A 24,083-nucleotide genomic window follows, 5' to 3' on the forward strand; every position below is an offset into this window, starting at 1 on the left:
ATTTATCTAAATTTATGAAGGTGTTACATCAATACTATCAGGCTGTATGGAAGTAGGCTCAAATGAATACCTGCAAGTTACTGTTAATGTTATTTATTTCAATCACCACAGCTATCTGGCATGGTTTGATTGTTATTTATTTAAATTCATTCACTTGAGCGAATTTTTTCATGGCAATACAAGCCTTGCTATAATTCCATAGTTTTTTGAGATAGCAATCACTGGGGCTACTGAGATTACAATAATTACATTTTATCTATAACATTTGTTTACAGTCGATTAATGTCAGTTATTGTGTTTATTTTATTTTAACTAATTTCATAAAAAACTATTATTTTATTTTTCAAAAAGTAATTTTGATGACCATATCACAATCAGTGGGATGGTAAGATGAGGACAAGTTTTCAGTAATCTATCAGCAGAGGCTAGTAATGTGAAAAAAGGTGACTCATTAAATTTTAGTACTTCTTTCCCATTTTAAGGAGGATTTATCGCAAATGCAAAGGTTTTGAATAATGAAAGTTACAAAAATGTTTCAAATACAATTGAAAATTAATGAGTTGCCTTTATTCATATTACTAGTCTTGGCTGATTTTACGTACCTAAAACAATAGATTAGGCCTATCTAATTTGAATTTCTAGATCTAGGCCTAATTTAAAATCTAAATATTAATATACGAAAATGTTAGGCCGCATTTGGGCAGATCACAAAGCAATCCGCTAAATCTTTTCTCTAGGTTGGACGAGATCTAAAAAATAAAAATGCCTAATAGTAATATAAAATAATCAAGACTGCCCATAGTAAATGATAGTTTTAAGTGTTTTAAAGTTTTAAACTGGACCTGAATTTGTATAAAATGTATATTAGGTTAGAATTTGTCCTACGGAATTTAAAAAAATACTAGATTCTAGATCTAGACTCTAGATCTATTTTATATAAATAGGCCTACTCGGAACGTTCGGCGATCAGCAGTAGTGATACTGATACTGATGGTGGTGGTAGTCACTTCGTAAAACGCTAAGTTAGGCCTAAGTATTAATTTTAGTATTAAAGAACTTGGGAAGTAGTGTTTTCCTTAGCTGGCGTATTCGACAAAGGCAAATACATTGCGCTAAAATGTAGCTTAACCACAATAACCAAATTCTGAATTTTAGGGTCTTCTTTAGTATTCTAGAATCTAGGTCTTTACCTCCAGTTACTTAGAATTTGTTGTTGTGATGAACCACAATAAAAACGAAAATACGGAAACAGAATTCTTCTGCTTTGTAATAACATATTCTAGGCTAGGCCCCTAATTGAAAATGAATTCCTAATTATATTTCGCCTAATAAGTAGATCTAACTAGGCAAGTTGGATACAAGAAAAAAACTTTGATTTTTCTAAACTAATATTTTACTATTTATCTAGATCTAGGGAACCATATCTAGATCTAGTAGAGGTCTATTTATGTTTTTACTCAATATGTTTGAAATTTAAAACATGGGATAGATGAGTGATCTAGTACGGGGCCCTACTGCAACCGAGTCAAAATAATCCATAATAATAATATTTAATAATTAAAATTTAATAGGCCTAATGCCATGGCCTAATGCCTAATACTGATTAGTGATAAGTGTAATTAGCCTAATTTAATTAATTAGTATTAACTATTAGGCTTCGGCTATAGAACGTAGTTTTTAGTTTTTACATACATCGGCCTATCTCTAAAAATACTCTAATCTATTATCTATCTATTTATATTAGGCTAGTAATTATTGCATAGAATTTAGAGGCATTTGTCAGTCATTAAAGTTGATTAAAGTAGTTTCTAGTTTACATGCAACTTTTAGAATTTGTTTTAATTAATTATTATTAGGCTAATTAATAATTAATTAAATCAATTAAATTAGCCTAGGCCTAGACCTACTAATTATAATAAACTAGACTGGAAACAATTTTTCGACTTACATCGGTAGCCGCCCTACACTTTCGAAGGTAATTACAAACTTCAATATTTAAGAATTTGTTAATGATTTTATAATTATAAGAAACCAAGTGGGATAATATTTAGAATCAACCCTTTGAATCCCTGGCAGAATGAACCCTTGGCATAACTTCAAACTGACAGTACATGGTATATGGTACAAAGTGTCGTCCATAAATTACATCACACTGGTAGGGGGAGGGGGTTGTAATTTCGTAAGAGTGTGTGATGAGTGGGGGGGGGGAGGGGAAATGGGGGTTCAGATGGTGTGACATCACACTTTTCCATTATAAAAAAGCATTGTTAGAAAAGGAGTTTCAGTTTCAGCCATTATTTTGCGTTTTAAAAAATTGTTTTAATATATTGTAATAGGAATTGATTAAAATACTCTATGTTGACAGAGTTCAGACACGATTTTGGAAAAATATTGATGTTTTAAGAAACGTTCAACTGCAATTTTGAGGGGGGGGGGGGGGGGTTGTAGGCTGAGGTGTGAGTCATTTTACTGGGGTGGGGGTGGGGGGGGGGGGGGGTCTGGCTTTTTGTGACAATGTGTGACAGTGGAGGGGGGGGGGGGAGATAAAAATCATCTCAAAAATCGTAATGTCATTTATGGATGACCCCCAAGTGAAGTTCCCCTGTTTCTGTGACTTCAGCACATGAAGGGATTATGTGGTCAGCACTATGCCGAGCCTCCTTTTCCCCAATGTGAGTAAGGTACCCATCAGAGCTTGATGGAATCAGGGACTCGAGATATTTGGGTTAGCAGTCATATGCACTACCATTTGATCACTCTGTCCCACACTTTATACTTTATAAGTATAAAAAATCCAAAAATAGTACTGGGCTTAGCAGGCTATTAATAAATTATTGATAATAATATTATTAATATACTTAGCCAGAGGCGTAGCGAGGGGGGGTTGGGGGGGGGACATATGTCCCCGGGCACCGACCTTAGGGGGGGCGCCACATTGAAAGTTTGAGGGGGGGTGCAAATCAAAAGTTTGTCCCCGGGCGCCGGGAGGGGTCGCTACGCCTCTGTACATAGCCTATTACATAAATCATTTTTATAATTTATATTTTTATAAAACAATTTAACAAATAGAAGAAAACCTTTATAATAATACATCTAAATTTTAAATGCATTGAAAATAAGTAAATAAAACAAATTTGCTTTCTTTAATAAAGTTGTCAACACTTAGACTGCAACTAAAAATATTTGATCAGTAGCTTGCAATCTCTACCTAAAAGACAATTATTTGATCAGTGGCTTGCAATCTCTACCTAAAAGACAATTATTTGCTTCTTCTTAGTCTGCCATCAATGCTTAGGCAAGAAATCACTCAGCTGTTAAAAAACAGTTCACCATTGACAGTTAACTGATCAAGTGGTTTGCTAGTATTTATCTTATTATCTTTCCATTTATTACTAAATTTATTCATTTTTAAATTATGTTTAATGATTGTCACTAATCTAATGTCTAATTAGACTAAAAAAATAGACATTCTTGCATTGTCACCAGAGATTAAAGTATCTGGAAAGTTTGAACGAAATCACTGCATTAGAAGTTAGTCAAAATTGAATCACAAGATTTGCCACATCCTACAAACAAAAAACAAACCAACGTTGTTAACCATATGAAAGCATAATATAAAAATTAATTATATTATATCCAAACATATCACTAAATTAAATTTACCAAGCCTCTGTTAAAATTGTTCAATGTAAAACTTTCTTAATTAAACTTCCCCTAGTCACAAAAGTACTTAGGTGTGATATCATTTATGGATGACCCTCTACATCTTTTTGCTTGTCTAAAAGCCTCTGGCCATAGAGTAGATCTAATATAATATCAGATGTAACAAGTAACCTTCAGTGTTATAACCAACATAATGTCTGGCAGAAATATGTTGGCAAACATCACTTGATACAAAGCTGCACTATAACCCCTGCTGTAAATGACAAAAACCATTGTCATGATGCTGTTACTGTATAGTGATTACCCTTGATACTGTTACTGTATAGTGATTACCCTTGATACTGTTACTGTATAGTGATTACCCTTGATACTGTTACTGTATAGTGATTACCCTTGATACTGTTACTGTATAGTGATTACCCTTGATACTGTTACTGTATAGTGATTACCCTGCTTATGATTGTATCAGTGCAGAAATGGCCTACTGGAATAATTGATAACTATTATACCTTGTCTTGGCCTAGGTCCCCATCATTATTAAGTCAACAAACATTTATGCCTTTTGAAATGATAAGCCAAGTACAAATTGCCTACAAAGTCTAGAAAAAACTTTAGCCTCCTATTTGGAGCCTAAACACTGAAGACTCTCAGTAATATTAGACTTATCAATTAATTGTGAAATCTAGACCATAGGACACCACACTACATTAGGACTAATGTAACAACAGCAACCCACTGAGCTGAACTTTAAATATTTCTTTGAACTGTGTGTAGGTACTATACCTTAGGGTGCTGAGCTGAACTTTAAATATTTCTTTCAACTGTGTGTAGGTACTATACCTTAGGGTGCTGAGCTGAACTTTAAATATTTCTTTCAACTTTGTGTAGGTACTATACCTTAGGGTGCTGAGCTGAACTTTAAATATTTCTTTCAACTGTGTGTAGGTACTATACCTTAGGGTGCTGAGCTGAACTTTAAATATTTCTTTCAACTTTGTGTAGGTACTATACCTTAGGGTGCTGAGCTGAACTTTAAATATTTCTTTCAACTTTGTGTAGGTACTATACCTTAGGGTGCTGAGCTGAACTTTAAATATTTCTTTGAACTTTGTGTAGGTACTATACCTTAGGGTGTGGCATGATGGCGTCTGCTTCACTGGATGGCAGAACTGGAGACGAGATAGTCAACCTACGGCTGACCATGGTCCAGGGGGATGGGGATAAAGCCAATAATATTTTTGTGTATGGTAGAAGGAAAGATTGTACAGAGCATATCATTTATTTTGGCGGAGACGTGCAGGTAACCAAGCTAAACATTTTTATTTTTAAAGCATATTTTACACTTCTATTGGCATATTATATTGGTTAAAATTTATCATCAGATCTATATAGAACTATAATTTTAAATTGCATGCATTATACATGTTTATATCAGCTAACACTGATTAATTATTTCCAGGATTATCCAGAAAATATGGAGCTCCATCGAGACAACAAAAGATATCTACAGTGGAACACAGAAAACACAGCAAAGATCATACACAAAAAATTTCCAAACTCTTTAATTTTTGTTGTCAAACCAACGCGCATGCACCTACTGACTTTTGCTGTGTACTCCAACTTTTTTCAAACCAACGACTTTGGCAGCCCAAACCATTGTGGTGACCACGGGGCCATCAGGCACTTGTCTGCCCTCTACAGGTCAGCTCTTGGTGAGGTGTACGCAGACAGTCAGCAAGAACCAGCCACAGATCTACCTCTTCATCTCATTGGCTTCAGCAAGGGATGTACTGTACTCAATCAAGTGCTTTTTGAACTACATTTGCTAGAAAACAACGGCGAGGTCAAAAACTTTCTCAAGAAAATCAAATCTTTCTACTGGTTGGATGGGGGGCACAGTGGTGGGAAGGACAACACCTGGGTGACAGACGACAGTGCGTTACGTCTGCTGGCGTCACTCGAGTGCCACATCTACATCCACGTGTCACCGTACCAGGTGGGGGACCCCATGAGGAAGTGGATAGGGCAGCAGGAGGGCAAGTTTTACAAGAAGCTGCTCACCTACAAGGCCCAGGTACAGGAGAGACGTCACTTTGAGACAGAACCAAGTAGCATCGAGAACCATTTTAAAGTCCTAGAAGAATTTTAGCTTATTCAAGGAATTTTTTATAGCTACAAACTGTTAGTGTAAAGTCTGACCAATTAAACATTCAGCCATATCCATCTAGCTGCAGCCAGCAGCCAGCCATATCCATCTAGCTGTAGCCAGGAGCCAACGATATCCAGCTAGCTGTAGCCAGCAGTCAGCTATATCCAGCTAGCTGTACCAAGTCAGCCAGCCAGTCCAGCTAGCTGTAGCCAGCAGTCAGCCATATTCAGCTAGCTGTACCAAGTCAGCCAGCCATATCCAGCTAGCTGTACCAATTCAGCCAGCCAGTCCAGCTAGCTGTACCAAGTCAGCCAGCCATATCCAGCCAGCCATATCCAGCTAGCTGTACCAAGTCAGCCAGCCATACCCAGCTAGCTGTACAAAGTCAGCCAGCCAGGCCAGCTAGCTGTACCAAGTCAGCCAGCCATATCCAGCTAGCTGTAGCCAGCAGTCAGCTATATCCAGCTACCTGTAGCCAGCAGCCAGCCATATCCAGCTAGCTGTACCAAGTCAGCCAGCCATATCCAGCTAGCTGTAGCCAGCAGCCAGCCATATCCAGCTAGCTGTACCAAGTCAGCCAGCCATATCCAGCTAGCTGTAGCCAGCAGCAAGCCATATCCAGCTTGCTGTACCAAGTAAGCCAGCCATATCCAGCTAGCTGTACAAAGTCAGCCAGCCAGGCCAGCTAGCTGTACCAAGTCAGCCAGCCATATCCAACTAGCTGTAGCCAGCAGCAAGCCATATCCAGCTAGCTGTACCAAGTCAGTCAGCCATATCCAGCTAGCTGTACCAAGTCAGCCAGCCATATCCAGCTAGCTGTACCAAGTCAGTCAGCCAGTCCAGCTAGCTGTACTAAGTCAACCAGCCATATCCAGCTAGCTGTACCAAGTCAGCCAGCCAGTTCAGCTACCTGTACCAAGTTAGCCAGCCAGTCCAGCTAGCTGTACCAAGTCAGCCAGCCATATCCAGCTAGCTGTACCAAGTCAGCCAGCCAGTTCAGCTACCTGTACCAAGTTAGCCAGCCAGTCCAGCTAGCTGTACCAGCTTGATCTAACTGCTGTCAAGTGATGGATGCATCATAATTATATTGTTTTATTGTTAAAGTTAAAGCTTTATACATAATTTTGCTACCATCTTCATTTCTTTAAACAATATTTCAGATAAAATGTTTACAAATGTTTCATTTTTCTGTAATGTCTACACAATCATTTTGTGTTGTTGTTGAAGTGTTATTGTTATTGGTATTAAAGTTATTGATATAATAATACTTATTACATTTTGAAATGTCAGTTTTCTAAAGATTGTTTATTTCTTGGGTTTAAAAATTATCACAAAAATGGTGTTGAGTGTTTTCTAACATTTACATTTTTTCATATCCATATGAAAGACTGTCACGTGAGATTATTTAGCTAATTACATTTGCGTTTTCCAAAGTTTGATGAATTGTTGTCTCTAAGGGACTTAAGCGTTTAAAAAGGTTTAATTTACTGAATTACCTCCCTTGCACCACGAAGAAAAATATACAGAATGTGAAGCTTTTCCACCTCAATTCACTGTCAATATTTTTAAAATCTATATATTTGTAGATTTGATCTGTTTTGTTGTCTAAAGGAGTGTGTTTTTATAATTTGGTTTGTCCAAAACTTGGTATACTCGTTTCCTGTTAAAACAATTCATTTCCCAACTTTAATCTATCTATCTATATACTACTAAAAGTCAAGTTTGTTTACATGTTTGAATATTTATTTTTTTGTTTGTTTTTTTGTTTGTTTGTTTGTTTGCCTGATCAACTATTGTGATATGTTCGACTCAATCTGGATAGCTGTAAAATAGTATGTAGGTAGAGAATAATTTTTTAATGCAGACAGACTGTTAATCACAAATTTATTTAAAGACGTTAATTAATTTATTGATTTATTCATAGTTAAATTAACCGTATTTTTAAAAAAATGTTAATACTTTGAATAAACTTTGTGGGGATAGTGACGTCCCTTGATAAGTTGATATGTTAACTTTTTGGTACGATAAAAATGGCGGACTCCATCATAGACTTTGTGGCCCATTCAAAAGTTTAACGCGTTACAAAGCTAATTTTCTGCCGGCTCTAACTTAAACAATACGTCCGTTTGCTGTATTTATTACGTTCCAACACTTATATCAATTTTCAACTGTCTTTTTCATTTAGTTTTACGATAAATTTCTCTAGATCTAAAGATCAGCTGTCGAAGGAAATTTATGAATCTAGCCTAGATCTAGATCTAGCCTAGATGTAGGTCACTAGATTCAATGTAAATTCTAGATCTAGACTTAATGTAAATTCTACATCTAGAATCTATTTCAGGCCTTAATTATTTTATATAAATCTTTGTTTGGCTTATTTAAGATAAAATTTAATTTGAAAGTTAGTACTACTAGACTTATTTTTAGATCTAGATCTAGAATCTATACGCGTAAATCAAGTTGCATAAGGAGACACATAGTATAGTATAAAAATTCACTTGTGACGTCACGAGTAAATAGCTAAAATGGTAGCGTAGTCAGCTCTCATGCAGGAGGCACGGGTTCTAGACCAATATGTCATTGAAATTTTTTTTTCAATTTTTTTTTTTAGATGTGAATGATAACGTTGCCTATCTGAACTTGGCAAGATACAGGGCAGGTGAAGTAGAGTTCATCTGTTTCTTTGTCCTAAGCATATGAAAGGATAGTGTGGTCAGATACATGCTCGGCTGGAATTGTTTTTTAAACGATAAAAACATGTTGTCTGAGACTTGGCAGGACACTGGGCAGGTGAAGTAGAGTTGAGTAGGTCACCTGTGACGTCAGTTTATGAAGGGATAGTCCGAAATCGGTGTTTTCGGTGTTTTTAAAAGATAAAAAACATATATTTGAATGTGGGGTCTGTTTTTTGTGACGATAAGTGACACTGCAGTAGCGTACCGAGGAGGGGGGGGGGACGGTAGGGGAGGGGAGGCGGGGGGTGGGGGGGGGGGGGGAAGGGGAGGCGGGGGGTGGTGAGGGGGAAGGGGGGGGGCATATGTTAGGGCGCCAAAATGGTTTGGAAAAATAAATTGATAGGTTGAGGGGGGTTCAAATCGAAAGTTTGAGTGGGGGGGGGGGGGTGCACATCAAAAGTTTGAGGGGGGGGGGGGGTTCAAATCGAAAACTTTGTCCCCGGGCGCCGGGAAGGGTCGCTATGCCTCTGAGTGACAGACGTGATGTTTTTTGATGGATGACCCCCGAAACCCACAGTTATCCAACGGATGACGGGTATTCTAGTATACTACTAAAAGTCAAGTTTGTTTACATGTTTGAATATTTATTTGTTTTTTTTTTTGTTTGTTTGCCTGATTGACTATTGCTCATGGTTGCACTCATCGTGGAAAGCTGTAAAATAGTATGTAGGTAGAGAAAAATTTTTGTTTTAAGACAAACTGTTAATCACAAATTTATTTAAAGACGTTAATTAATTTATTGATTTATTCATTGTTAAATTAACCGTATTTTTTTAAAAATGTTAATACTTTGAATAAACTTTGTGGGGATAGTGACGTCCCTTGATGTGTTTACATTTTTGGTACAATAAAAATGGCGGACTCCATCATAGACTTTGTGGCCCATTCAAAAGTTTAACGCGTTACAAAGCTAATTTTCTGCCGGCTATAACTTAAACAATACGTCCGTTTGCTGTATTTATTACGTTCCAACACTTATATCAATTTTCAACTGTCTTTTTCATTTAGTTTTACGATAAATTTCTCTAGATCTAAAGATCAGCTGTCGAAGGAAAGTTATGAAGCTAGCCTAGATCTAGAATCTAGATCTATCTAGATCTAGCCTAGATGTAGGTCACTAGACTCAATGTAAATTCTAGATCTAGACTTAATGTAAATTCTACATCTAGAATCTATTTCAGGCCTTAATTATTTTATATAAATCTTTGTTTGGCTAATTTAAGATAAAATTTAATTTGAAAGTTACTACTACTAGACTTAGATCTAGATCTATGCGCGGAGACTCAAAAGTATAGTATAAAAATTCACTTGTGACGTCACGAGTAAATAGCTAAGCTGGTAGCGTAGTCAGCTCTCATGCAGGTGGTACGGGTTCTAGACCAATATGTCGATGAAATTTTTTTTTCAATTTTTTTTTTTTAGATGTGAATGATAAAGTTGCCTATCTGAACTTGGCAAGATACAGGGCAGGTGAAGTAGAGTTCATCTGTTTCTTTGTCCTAAGCATATGAAAGGATAGTGTGGTCAGTGACATGCTCGGCTGGAATCGTTTTTTAAACGATAAATACATGTTGTCTGAGACTTGGCGGGACACTGGGCAGGTGAAGTAGAGTTGAGTAGGTCACATGTGACGTCATTATATGAAGGGATAGTCCGAAATCGGTGTTTTCGGTGTTTTTAAAAGATAAAAAACATATTTTTGAATGTGGGGTCTGTTTTTTGTGACGATAAGTGACACTGCAGTAGCGTAGCGAGGAGGGGGGGGGGCGGTAGGGGAGGGGAGGCGGGGGGGAGGGAAGGGAAGGCGGGGGGGAGGGAAGGCGGGGGGGGAAGGGGAGGTGGATGGGGGAAGGGGGGCGGGGGGGGGGGACATATGTTGGGGCGCCAAAATGGTTTGGAAAAATAAATTGAAAGGTTGAGGGGGGTTCAAATCGAAAGTTTGAGTGGGGGGGGGTGCACATCAAAAGTTTGAGGGGGGGGGGGTTGAAAATCGAAATCTTGGGGGGGGGGTTAAAATCGAAAAGTTTGTCCCCGGGCGCCGGGAAGGGTCGCTCTGCCTCTGAGTGACAGACGTGATGTTTTTTGATAGATGACCCCCGAAACCCACAGTTATCCAACGGATGACGGGTATTCTAGTATACTACTAAAAGTCAAGTTTGTTTACATGTTTGAATATTTATTTGTTTTTTTGTTTGCCTGATTGACTATCTCGCATGGTTGCACTCATCGTGGAAAGCTGTAAAATAGTATGTAGGTAGAGAAAAATTTTTGTTTTAAGACAGACTGTTAATCACACATTTATTTAAAGACGTTAATTAATTTATTGATTTATTCATACGCAGAGTAACCCATTTTTTTTTAAAAGTTTAGAACGACCACTACACTCGGCGGGACCGTGACGTCACAGTTTTTTGTTTACTCTTTAGTACAATAAAATGGCGGCGTCTATCGAAGAAAATTGTGTTCCCATTCAAAAGTTTAACGCGTTCTAAATCTAATTTTCTGTCGGTCATAACTTTAACAATACGTCCGTTTGCTGTATTTATTACGTTCCAACACTTATATCAATTTTAAACTGTCTTTTTTCATTTAGTTTTACAATAAATTTCTCTAGATCTAAAGATCAGCTGTCGAAGGAAAGTTATGAATCTAGCCTAGATCTAGATCTAGATCTAGCCTAGATCTAGGTCACTAGACTCAATGTAAATTCTAGATCTAGACTTAATGTAAATTCTACATCTAGAATCTATTTCAGGCCTTAATACATCTAGAATCTATTTCAGGCCTTAATTATTTTATATAAATCTTTGTTTGGCTAATTTAAGATAAAATTTAATTTGAAAGTTACTAGATTCTACTACTAGACTTAGATCTAGATCCATGCGCGGAGACTCAAAAGTATAGTATAAAAATTCATTTGTGACGTCACGAGTAAATAGCTAAGTTTGTAGCGTAGTCCGCTCTCATGTGGGTGGTACAGGTTCTAGACCAATATGTCAATGATATTTTTTTTCAATTTTTTTTTTTAGATGTGAATGATAGAGTTGCCTATCTGAACTTGGCAGGATACAGGGCAGGTGAAGTAGAGTTCATCTGTTTCTTTGTCCTAAGCATATGAAAGGATAGTGTGGTCAGAGACATGCTCGGCTGGAATCGTTTTTTAAACGATAAAAACATGTTGTCTGAGACTTGGCGGGACACTGGGCAGGTGAAGTAGAGTTGAGTAGGTCACATGTGACGTCATTATATGAAGGGATAGTCCGAAATCGGTGTTTTCGGTGTTTTTAAAAGATAAGAAACATATTTTTGAATGTGGGGTCTGTTTTTGTGACGATAAGTGACACTGCAGTAGCGTAGCGAGGAGGGGGGGGGGGGGCGGGGGCGGGAGGGGAGGCGGGGGGGGGGGGGAGGGGAGGCTGGGGGGGGGAAGGGGAGGCGGGGGGAGGTGGAGGGGGGGCGGGGGGACACATGTTGGGGCGCCAAAATGGTTTGGAAAAATAAATTGAAAGGTTGAGGGGGGGTTCAAATCGAAAGTTTGAGTGGGGGGGGGGGGGGGGTGCACATCAAAAGTTTGAGGGGGGGGGGTTGAAAATCGAAATCTTGGGGGGGGGGGGTTAAAATCGAAAAGTTTGTCCCCGGGCGCCGGGAAGGCTCGCTATGCCTCTGAGTGACAGACGTGATGTTTTTTGATGGATGACCCCCGAAACCCACAGTTATCCAACGGATGACGGGTATTCTAGTTAACATCTAATTATCAATATATTTTGGAAAACAAATTCGTTACTACATAGCTTTAGCTTTTTATAGAAGTATTAGATAGCTTACACTTTACGGTGAGGGGTAAATTTCTAGATTTGTTTTGTAATAAGGGAGCAGTAAACCATGAACGTTTCCCAAAACGTGTGATGGGGTAGAGGGTAATATAAAATTACTTTCTCGTATACAGAGTGTATAAGCAGCGCCGGCCCTGTGCATAAGGGAAGTAGTGTAATCGTGTACAAAAATTCAACGAAATTTGAATAGTTTTCGCCGCTTTTAATTAACTTTCCGCCTCTGTATGTGTGTGTGTGTATGTAAACACAATAACTTTAATAGTAATAATAGCGTTTCTGTTGTGTCGACCAAATTTAGTATGTAACTATTACATCAAATTTGTAGTTTTCTATCAAGTTGGGAACGATTTCCTGTATCAACCGGGACATTCGAGCAAGTGGGGGAGATAGGGCATACGGAAGGGGAGAGAATAAGATCACGAGGAAAGCACAAATAAAGAGAGCCGCTCACTGAGACGTGTGGCTGCAGCACTTTGCTTTAGTTTGTTACAAAAATAACGAATGACGCAACCATCTCTAGATTATTTTAGCGATACGAGCTCACCCATTTGGCCGATGTTCTGGGAAATACGAATATTAATTTAGCGATTGTTGCGTCACACGAAGGCACGTGTCACTGTCATCTTATATGACATCAGGCTCAGTTCATATGTCAGGACGTGTCATCTTATATGACATCAGGCTCAGTTCATATGTCAGGACGTGTCATCTTATATGACATCAGGCTCAGTTCATATGTCAAGACGTGTCATCTTATATGACATCAGGCTCAGTTCATATGTCAGGACGTGTCATCTTGTATGACATCAGGCTCAGTTCATATGTCAGGACGTGTCATCTTATATGACATCAGGCTCAGTTCATATGTCAAGACGTGTCATCTTATATGACATCAGGCTCAGTTCATATGTCAGGACGTGTCATCTTATATGACATCAGGCTCAGTTCATATGTCAGGACGTGTCATCTTATATGACATCAGGCTCAGTTCATATGTCAGGACGTGTCATCTTATATGACATCAGGCTCAGTTCATATGTCAAGACGTGTCATCTTATATGACATCAGGCTCAGTTCATATGTCAGGACGTGTCATCTTGTATGACATCAGGCTCAGTTCATATGTCAGGACGTGTCATCTTATATGACATCAGGCTCAGTTCATATGTCAGGACGTGTCATCTTATATGACATCAGGCTCAGTTCATATGTCAAGACGTGTCATCTTATATGACATCAGGCTCAGTTCATATGTCAGGACGTGTCATCTTGTATGACATCAGACTCAGTGCTGGAATCAGACAAGTTAAAATGTAGGCCAGTATGACCCGTGTGGCCTGTATGACCCGTGTGGCCTGTATGACCCGTGTGGCCTGTATGACCCGTGTGGCCTGTATGACCCGTGTGGCCTGTATGGCCCGTGTGGCCTGTATGACCCGTGTGGCCTGTATGACCCGTGTGGCCTGTATGACCCGTATGGCCCGTGTGGCCTGTATGACCCGTGTAGCCTGTATGACCCGTGTGGCCTGTATGGCCTGTATGACCCGTGTGGCCTGTATGACCCGTGTAGCATGTATGACCCGTATGGCCTGTATGACCTGTGTGGTCTGTATGACCCGTGTAGCCTGTAAGACCCGTGTTGCCTGTATGACCAGTGTGGCCTGTATGACCCGTGTAGCCTGTATGACCCGTGTGGCCTGTATGACCTGTATGACCCGTGTGGCCTGTATGACCTGTGTGGCCTATATGACACGTGTGGCCTGTATGGCCTGTATGACCCGTGTGGCCTGTATGACCCGTGTGGCCTGTATGACCCGTGTGGCCTATATGACACGTGTGGCCTGTATGGCCTGTATGACCCGTGTGGCCTGTATGACCCGTGTAGCCTGTATGACCCGTGTGGCCTGTATGGCCTGTATGACCCGTGTGGCCTGTATGACCCGTGTAGCCTGTATGACCCGTGTGGCCTGTATGACCTGTGTGGTCTGTATGACCCGTGTAGCCTGTAAGACCCGTGTTGCCTGTATGACCAGTGTGGCCTGTATGACCCGTGTAGCCTGTATGACCCGTGTGGCCTGTATGACCTGTATGACCCGTGTGGCCTGTATGACCTGTGTGGCCTATATGACACGTGTGGCCTGTATGGCCTGTATGACCCGTGTGGCCTGTATGACCCGTGTGGCCTGTATGACCCGTGTGGCCTATATGACACGTGTGGCCTGTATGGCCTGTATGACCCGTGTGGCCTGTATGACCCGTGTAGCCTGTATGACCCGTGTGGCCTGTATGGCCTGTATGACCCGTGTGGCCTGTATGACCCGTGTAGCCTGTATGACCCGTGTGGCCTGTATGACCCGTGTGGCCTGTATGACCTGTGTGGCCTGTATGACCCGTGTGGCCTGTATGACCCGTGTGGCCTGTATGACCCGTGTGGCCTGTATGACCTGTGGCCTGTATGACCTGTATGACCCGTGTGGCCTGTATGACCTGTGTGGCCTGTATGACCCGTGTGGCCTGTATGACCCGTGTGGCCTGTATGACCTGTATGACCCGTGTGGCCTGTATGACCTGTGGCCTGTATGACCTGTATGACCTGTATGACCCGTGTGGCCTGTATGACCTGTGTGGCCTGTATGACCTGTATGACCCGTGTGGCCTGTATGACCTGTATGACCCGTGTGGCCTGTATGACTTGTGTGGCCTGTATGACCTGTGTGGCCTATATGACCCGTGTGGCCTGTATGACCCGTGTGGCCTGTATGACCTGTGTGGCCCGTATGACCCGTGTGGCCTGTATGACCTATATGAACCGTGTGGCCTGTATGACCCGTGTGGCCTGTATGACCTGTGTTGCCTATATGACCCGTGTGGCCTGTATGACCTGTATGACCCGTGTGGTCTGTATGACCCGTGTGGCCTGTATGGCCTATATGACCCGTGTGGTCTGTATGACCCGTGTGGCCAGTGTGGCCTGTATGACCCGTGTGGCCTGTATGACCCGTGTGGCCTGTGTGGCCTATATGACCCGTGTGGCCTGTATGACCTGAGTGGCCTATATGACCCGTGTGGCCTGTATGGCTTGTATGACCCGTGTGGCCTGTGTGGCCTGTATGACCCGTGTGGCCTGTATGACCTGTGTGGCCTATATGACCCGTGTGGTCTGTATGACCCGTGTGGTCTGTATGGCCTGTATGACCTGTGTGGCCAATATGACCCGTATGGCCTGTATGACCCGTGTGGCCTGTATGACCCGTGTGGCCTGTATGGCCTGTGTGGCCTATATGACCCGTGTGGTCTGTATGACCCGTATGGCCAGTGTGGCCTGTATGACCCGTGTGGTCTGTATGACCCGTGTGGTCTGTATGACCCGTGTGGCCTGTATGACCCGTGTGGTCTGTATGGCCTGTATGATCCGTGTGGCCTGTATGACCCGTGCGGCCTGTATGACCCGTGTGGTCTGTATGGCCCGTGTGGCTTGTGTGGCCTGTATGACCCATGTGGCCTGTATGACCCGTGTGGTCTGTATGACCCGTGTGGCCTGTATGACCCGTGTGGTCTGTATGACCCGTGTGGTCTGTATGACCCGTGTGGCCTGTATGACCAGTATGGCCTGTATGACCCGTGTGGCCTGTATGGCCCGTGTGGCCTGTATGACCCGTGTGGCCTGTATGACCCGTGTGGCCTGTATGACCCGTGTGGCCTGTATGGCCAGTATGACCTGTATGACCCGTGTGGCCTATATGACACGTGTGGCCTGTATGGCCTGTATGACCCGTGTGGCCTGTATGACCCGTGTGGCCTGTATGACCCGTGTGGCCCTATACATTCTACAACAAACACGAAGCTAAACACAAAACACAAACAACCGACACATTTCTAGAATCAACATTCATAATTTGTGTCCTGTTTAAAAAAATGGAACCGAAATGTCTGCAATTAACGTGTCAACTTCAAACCACCGTTACAGTCCCATTTTGTTCACCATGAAGTAGAAGTGTTTGCTTATTGTGATGTTTGTCATAGTTTCGCACATTACCATCATCATCATCCACAAAACATCTACATGACACCCACATGACACATCACATGACACCTTAAGGGGGTCAACTGCTTTTGAATCTACTTTGCCTAAAATCAGTTGTTTTACTATTGAACCACTTTAAATTTATCAAGATAGGCTAAGACAAGCTATATTTATTAATTTTTTCAAATTAGTTCACCTATTTCTCATAATCCGGATGTGTTTAGGGGTCTAGGTTCTAAAATATGAGCAACCTCTTGTCACAAATTGTTAAATAACTACAGTGGTTTCACATCTCATCTTCTGCATTTTGGTGCCCATACATGTATTTTATGCACTGACGTTTAGAGTTTGGATAAATAAGGCATAGTTTTTTCTCTGTACCTGTCAATGTGATGGTACTGTAGGCCGCATTCGATATGACACATTTTTTGTTATGTTGTCCACTTATACAACTCATAACTCAGTCCAGTGGTATTATTAACCTATAACTGCTACTTCATTCTTTATATACACCATTTGTAAACACACATACAAATGTTCAAAACAATCCAACAAACGAATTTTGAAAAAAATGAAACATAACAACAGGTATGCTTAATAAAAATTTATTTTGAGAAAAACAGCAAAATAAGATTGATTACAATGGTAAAATAACAAAATGACAACAAAACTAAAAATGACACTTTTATAAAGTAGGTTATTCATAAGTGTCTTCATGAAGTCACATGAAAATTCAAATGGAACAATATTAAATTTTTCACAAATATTTATGTAAGCCCTACCCCCTATTAAAAATCAACCGCAACTTAACTGAAACTTATTTTTGCCACAGTACTGAGATAAAAGTTAATTCTAATAGTAAAAACAAATGCCATTTAGAAAAAAAGAAAGTAGCATAACTGTATATTAAAAAATTAAATGTCAGCCCCTCCTGGTATGTACTGTGGACCCCCTCCTCTAACTCTATTCTTTTATTCTCACGCTCCTCTGCGACACGCCTAATTTTCCTCCTAGCACTTTCATTATTATAAAGAGACCTTTGAGCCTTGCCCACCCTAACAATGTCCCTCTTAGCTCCTATTTCTTTGGTTGTGTTGCCAACGTGCAGGTTTATATGTTGTAAAAAGTTGTGGGAGGCCTTTGACCCCATATTGAATTCCCCCACCCCTAGGCACACCGCTATTTCTAGCGTCTGCCTACCAACAAACAGATGCTTTGGGCAACGACTGCAGGTTGGTAAATAATGATTGTAATGTCTCCAGGCAGACATATGTGGATGGCAAATCAGAATTGCTCACTTTCATCAAAAAAAAAAAGAAAGTTTGCGTTTAGAAGCTGAGATAGAAGGGGAGACAGAAGGCAAGACAGTACTTTCCTGTGTAAGAAGAGGGGAATCACTGTGACTTGGACTTTGAGCAACGGTCGTCGTCATGGATTCTTCTCTTCTTCTCTGCCTGGCCTCTGTCGCTTTGGCTGACTGACGCTTTCTCCTCAGCTTTGACCTAGCCGCTTTGTTTTTAGATGAAACTCTAGATGGAGCCATGACACTGAAATAGTAAGAAATAAGATAATTACTAACTGAACAAGACTTACAAACAGCTAACTTTAAATAATATCCAGCAATACAATTATGGATGACTGAATAATAATCTCAAAAATAAATTTTGTTTGCACATAATACATATGATAAGTATAAAATTGAAACAAATCTACACTCTTATGTCTAGTAATACCTAGATCTAGTAATTAAAATTCATCAGTTATCATTCATATCCCGAGAAATGTAGATAGACATGGGCTATCCCACAACAAAAGTACTAGAAATCTAGATTCTCTAGATCTAATACCAATACTAGATCTAGATCTATACTAAGGAAGTAGATCTAGATCTAGTAATACAGACTAGACTTTCGTGTTGTTTACTTTCACTTTAGCAGACTCTAGCTTCGGGCTTAGATCTAAAAACTAATCACTAGCTAGAGTCCACAATAAATCTAGATCTAGGTCTGTCTAATGTCCAACATAATACAGGTCTGTCTAATGTCCAACATAATACAGGTCTGTCTAATGTCCAACATAATACAGGTCTGTCTAATGTCCAACATAATACAGGTCTGTCTAATGTCCAACATAATACAGGTCTGTCTAATGTCCAACATAATACAGGAGCCTGTCTAATGTCCAACATAATACAGATCTAATGTCCAACATAATACAGGTCTGTCTAATGTCCAACATAATACAGGTCTGTCTAATGTCCAACATAATACAGGTCTGTCTAATGTCCAACATAATACAGGTCTGTCTAATGTCCAACATAATACAGGAGCCTGTCTAATGTCCAACATAATACAGATCTAATGTCCAACATAATACAGGTCTGTCTAATGTCCAACATAATACAGGTCTGTCTAATGTCCAACATAATACAGGTCTGTCTAATGTCCAACATAATACAGGTCTGTCTAATGTCCAACATAATACAGGTCTGTCTAATGTCCAACATAATACAGGTCTGTCTAATGTCCAACATAATACAGGTCTGTCTAATGTCCAACATAATACAGGTCTGTCTAATGTCCAACATAATACAGGTCTGTCTAATGCCCAACATAATACAGGTCTGTCTAATGTCCAACAAACATAAAAACAAACAAGCATGAAACAAGAGCGGATAGGATAGCCAGCGTTAGATTGTTACTATAAATAGCTTGCAACACTCGAACTGTCGGGCAGGTTCAGGAAAACAAATTGAACGTCGCATGCTATCTCGTGCAGCAGAAGATGTGTCTCTGATGTGTCTCGTGTGTCTCTGATGTGTCTCGTGTGTCTCTGATGTGTGTCTCTGATGTGTCTCGTGTGTCTCTGATGTGTCTCGTGTGTCTCTGATGTGTCTCGTGTCTCTGATGTGTCTCGTGTGTCTCTGATGTGTCTCGTGTGTCTCTGATGTGTCTCGTGTGTCTCTGATGTGTCTCTGATGTGTCTCGTGTGTCCCTGATGTGTCCCTGATGTGTCTCTGATGTGTCTCGTGTGTCTCTGATGTGTCTCTGATGTGTCTCTGATGTGTCTCTGGTGTGTCTCATGTGTCTCTGATGTGTCTCGTGTGTCTCGTGTGTCTCTGATGTGTCTCGTGTGATCTGTCTCGTGTCTCTGGTGTGTCTCGTGTGTCTCTGATGTGTCTCTTGTGTCAATGATGTGTCTAATACGTGTCAAGATGATCATGTGACCTCGAGGAGAACCCCGCCATGTTTGATGGCCGGGCTAAAGCTGGGCCACTAAATAGCTGGCCACTTCCGGCTCAAATGTCAGGCGACTTCCGGCCACTGCTAGTAGACTTCCGGCTAATATGTAGGAGGCGATGTGCGACCAAAATATGTGAAGCGACTTCCGGCTGGTATATGCGAAGAAACTTCCGGCTAATATATCTGAAGCAGTTTCCGGCTAATATATCTGAAGCGACTTCCGGCTAATATATCTGAAGCGACTTCCGGCTAATATATCTGAAGCGACTTCCGGCTAATATATCTGAAGCGACTTCCGGCTAATATATCTGAAGCGACTTCCGGCTAATATATCCGCAATAAAACTATTTTGGGCGACTCCCAGCTAATACGTATCAGGCGACTGCCGACTAAAACATGAGGTCCGAATGACAACGTCAGCCGACGACCCGTGTATATCTGTGGTGAAACACGCATGGCCGGAACGCGGTTAGTTTCTTTGTGTAACAAAAAGTGCTGTCAAGTTTGTCACAAATGTAACAGTAAATGTCCGGATTGTCACAAATGTAACAGTAAAACGTGCTGTCCGGATTGTCACAAATGTAACAAATTTCAGAATGTTGTCACACAATAATGAAATGTTTCCAGCTTGTTTGTTAGCATCGAACCAATTTAAAAATAGCCAGTGTAGAATGACGCCCACCCGGTCTTCATAAATATTTATCTGGCCTCCATTGAACCAAACCTTCTCCATAATCCTGGCCATTTCTAGCACAAGCGGCCATTGACACGAGATGGCCAGAGAATAGAAGATGGCCCTTGTCTGTCCTGACTAAGGGTGCCTCAGGGCCAATGGTAATGGAATAAAGGGGGGGGGTTCAAGGGGTCTGCTGTCATATGTCGCGGCAATTATACTCGGACTCTATTGCTATGCGACCAGATTTAGTAGTAAAATGACATGTTAATAAGAAATGAGCTAGGCAATGAAGGGGAGTCTGAATGCCGAATGCGACAGCCATTTGTGAGCTGTGTACTATCCGAATTCTCTTCTGTTTTTGTGGCGGAATGAAAACATCGCTTCCGTTTTCTCCAAGTTTTGATGAGTCAATGTGGACAGAAGACTTACACTTCGTAGAGGCTAAAGTTTTACTTTCATATTTCTAAAACTGTCACTCCTAGACATTTTGTCGTCACAAAGTCACAAGATGGTGCCATATTTACTGAAATTGACCAAGTTACACACTGCGGTCATATTTGTTGAAATTGACCAAGTTACACACTGCGGTCATATTTGTTGAAATTCACAAAGGCGATGGTGCCAGTGGCGGAACTAGAAAAAAAAGGGCCACCCCGCAAAAAACTGTTAGCCCCCCCCCCCCTATATATATTATATAGGCCTATATATGATATATATATATATATATATATATATATATATATATATATATATATATATATATATATATATATATATGTATATATATATATATATATACATATATATATATATATATATATATATATATATATATATATATATATATATATATATATATATATATATATATATATATATATATATATATACAATCACAAAATACAAAAAATAGGATACTCATTGCTGGCCTGTTCGGGATTTGAAAAACATAAATTTAAAATAATTTCAACATCAGGTCATGTGTGTAAGTGCTTTTTTTTTTCAAAGTAAATTTATGTACAATGTATAGCTTATGACGACAATAGTAAAAATGGACAATTATTCACAAATTCCTTTATCACAAAATATGTACATGCCAATGTAAACATACGTACATACATACATTCCGCAGTGGAACTATGTATGTAATATATCCCATATTGGAAACTTGGAACTATTTACATCCTGCACAGATCATGAAATGCTTCTCTACTGCGATAGTCCCGCCATGTTGGTGGCATATTGTTCTGTAGATATTTGCCACACTTCACACATGGAGTTGAAAACAAAGTGCCAAAGCCTTCCAGCCACAGCACACATTATTTTACAGCTATTTCTGGAATGGCTGGTGCATAGTAATGCAAAGATGCAGCAACGGCATGCTGTGTAATCTTTTGGAAAACTTGAAACGAGAATTGGACCAAATATCAAAATGGCCATCTTCAGTTTGAAAGGTTTCGTCAAACCCTTTCACTTTAACCCATTCAATTGTCAGACCACGCAACACAACATTTGCTCTTAGTGTTCGCCCCAATTCAATCTGCTTGACACCACAGCTTCCAAGAGGTCGTGTCAGAGTAAAATTTGAGTTTGGGTATTCTTTATTTAATGCCATCACAAGATGCTCTACAGTTTGTGGTGATGCAAGACACGCAGCAAGCATGTTTTTTTTTTTGCTCCGGTATACTTTGAAGACTGTGTACGCTTCAGAGTGTTCTGTGCCATTATTGTGACTCTCATGCACCTTGTTGGTCCATGTGTAAAACTGCAACAGCTGAGAATGTGTGACTGTATTTTTATCAACGGGATCAAGACTGAGGTTGTCTATATTTGAAAACATTTGAACAGGACCAATATTTGCCCCCCTCTTTTCCAAATCACTGAAATCCTGGCTAATTGTCTAATGATTTTTTTTGCGTTTTTAATATGGCTCTGTGTTGTTCATGTTGTTCCTCAGTTTTCTCAATATTTGTTATAGCAGCTTGTTGTTGATTTGATGAAGAGCTTTTTTTCTTTCGAAACGTCTTTATTACCCGTTCCATCTTCATCTGGGTTGTCTTCTACACATGTGTGTGAGTGCATTTTTTTTTTTTTTTGTTTTTTTTTTGTTTATATCATTTGTTTATTGTGATGGCACAATGCTGGGCAAGTGAAAAAAAAAATAGAATGAAAGACCAGAGTTAACTTGTGTTCACATTTGCTTAAATGTTAAAAACTCAATCAGTGCAGGACTATTCTCTTCAGCTCTCTGGATAACATGAGCTAATCTAATTCAAATATTAACAATGTAACTAAGTTTAAAGGGAAATAATTTACATTATGTGCACAATGTCGTTTGTTTATCTGTTCAAATCATTTTTTTTTTTTTTTAAGTATTGAATATAATTGATTTTAATGAAGTCAAAATGGATTTGTTATAAAATCAACTATTTTTCCTCATAGAAAACTGTTTATTTTTAACATTTTGAATAAAAATGATCAGTTTGCAATTTAATTTTTATGAACCAGGAAATCTCTCTTAACATTTAATCGGTCAAATTAATATAAAACATAAAAGCTTTGTATAAGTACTGGTGTCTCGTGTTATGTTTATTTTTATGTTTTTTTTTTGTATTTATATTGTTAATTTTTTAAATATTATTGATTTAGTACATTTCCTTTTTATGGTATGTCATTCTTTAGTAATTACTTATAAGAAAATAATAATTAAGAGAAGCAATTGGTTTTTAATTTGTATTGTACAAATCTATTAAAAGGAGCTTATTATCACCCCTATTAGACTATTTTGAAAAAAAAGGGAAATAAGTCATGGCAGTGGTTTGAACATTTGCTTATCTTTGATAAGTTTAATTGTAGGAGAAAGACTCGGCTTTCACAGTGGTTTAAAAACAAAGGGAAAAAGAATATACAAGAGCGTGGGATGGTGTCTATAGAATAAAGATAATCCAACCGCAGCTACGGTATTTTTTTTACAAAACAATTATCAAGTTAAAATTAAAAGAAAATTTACTTTTTTTTAACTATAATTTTTTTTTATTATGGTCGGCTCTGCGCCCCTAAATGGCGTGGCCCCCCCCCCCCCCCCGCATTGCGGGGTCTGGCGGCACTATAGTTCCGCCCCTGGATGGTGCCATATTTGTTAAAATTGACCAAATCAGAAGATGATGTCATATTTGTTGCCATAGACCAAGTCACAAGATGTGTCACATTTAACCCCATCGAATCAGACGAGGATAGAGATAAGACACACACCCCACACCCCCCCCCCACACACACCCCGGGGTGATGATCAGGACGGAAACGGAAGCAGTCGGCTGAAAAATAAAAGAGATGTGTGATGGTGTGGTTAGCTGTAGATAAGCTGGTGGACGGGGAACGTGTGGTGGTGGTTGTGGTGGTTTTGTCTGGTGTGGTGGTGGTTGGGGTGGTTTTGTCTGGTGTGGTGGTTTTGTCTGGTGTGGTGGTGGTTGTGGTGGTTTTGTCTGGTGTGGTGGTTGTGTCTGGTGTGGTGGTTTTGTCTGGTGTGGTGGTTTTTTCTGGTGTGGTGGTTTTGTCTGGTGTGGTGGTGGTTGGGGTGGTTTTGTCTGTTGTGGTGGTTGTGTCTGGTGTGGTGGTTTTGTCTGGTGTGGTGGTGGTTGGGGTGGTTTTGTCTGGTGTGGTGGTGGTTGGGGTGGTTTTGTCTGGTGTGGTGGTTTTGTCTGGTGTGGTGGTGGTTGGGGTGGTTTTGTCTGGTGTGGTGGTTTTGTCTGGTGTGGTGGTGG

The 24,083-nt window shown here is 40.1% G+C and overlaps 4 protein-coding genes and 1 pseudogene across 4 annotated transcripts in view; 3 read left to right on the forward strand and 2 right to left on the reverse strand.

Moving 5' to 3' along the window:
• Nucleotides 1–1,257, reverse strand: part of LOC131932858 (pre-mRNA-splicing factor SLU7) — a 13,652-nt gene extending 12,395 nt beyond the window's left edge. Inside the window, exon 1 of the mRNA XM_059289766.1 lies at nt 1,191–1,257. The gene's annotated coding sequence lies outside the window, so the exon portion shown is untranslated. The remainder of the gene's footprint in view (nt 1–1,190) is intronic.
• A 608-nt stretch (nt 1,258–1,865) lies between these two features.
• Nucleotides 1,866–6,135, forward strand: LOC131931732 (mitochondrial protein C2orf69 homolog). Its single transcript, XM_059288568.1, has 3 exons — nt 1,866–1,975; nt 4,780–4,963; nt 5,123–6,135. The coding sequence occupies exons 2-3, from the start codon at nt 4,802–4,804 to the stop codon at nt 5,810–5,812; spliced, it is 852 nt and encodes a 283-aa protein (XP_059144551.1). The 5' UTR covers nt 1,866–1,975; nt 4,780–4,801; the 3' UTR covers nt 5,813–6,135.
• Nucleotides 6,136–13,438: 7,303 nt separating this feature from the next.
• Nucleotides 13,439–14,839, forward strand: LOC131932198 (uncharacterized). Its single transcript, XM_059289081.1, has 4 exons — nt 13,439–13,504; nt 13,703–13,971; nt 14,059–14,349; nt 14,437–14,839. The coding sequence occupies exons 1-4, from the start codon at nt 13,439–13,441 to the stop codon at nt 14,837–14,839; spliced, it is 1,029 nt and encodes a 342-aa protein (XP_059145064.1).
• A 41-nt stretch (nt 14,840–14,880) lies between these two features.
• On the forward strand, nt 14,881–16,260 carry LOC131932207 (collagen EMF1-alpha-like). Its single transcript, XM_059289087.1, has one exon. It carries the CDS (start codon nt 14,881–14,883, stop codon nt 16,258–16,260), a length of 1,380 nt encoding a protein of 459 aa, XP_059145070.1.
• A 5,173-nt stretch (nt 16,261–21,433) lies between these two features.
• On the reverse strand, nt 21,434–22,364 carry LOC131932219 (mediator of RNA polymerase II transcription subunit 27-like; annotated as a pseudogene).
• Nucleotides 22,365–24,083: the final 1,719 nt, after the last annotated feature.

This window comes from Physella acuta, unplaced genomic scaffold (genome assembly GCF_028476545.2).
Source record: "Physella acuta isolate Inbredline_101_S28 unplaced genomic scaffold, ASM2847654v3 ptg000105l, whole genome shotgun sequence".
Lineage (NCBI taxonomy): Eukaryota > Metazoa > Mollusca > Gastropoda > Physidae > Physella > Physella acuta.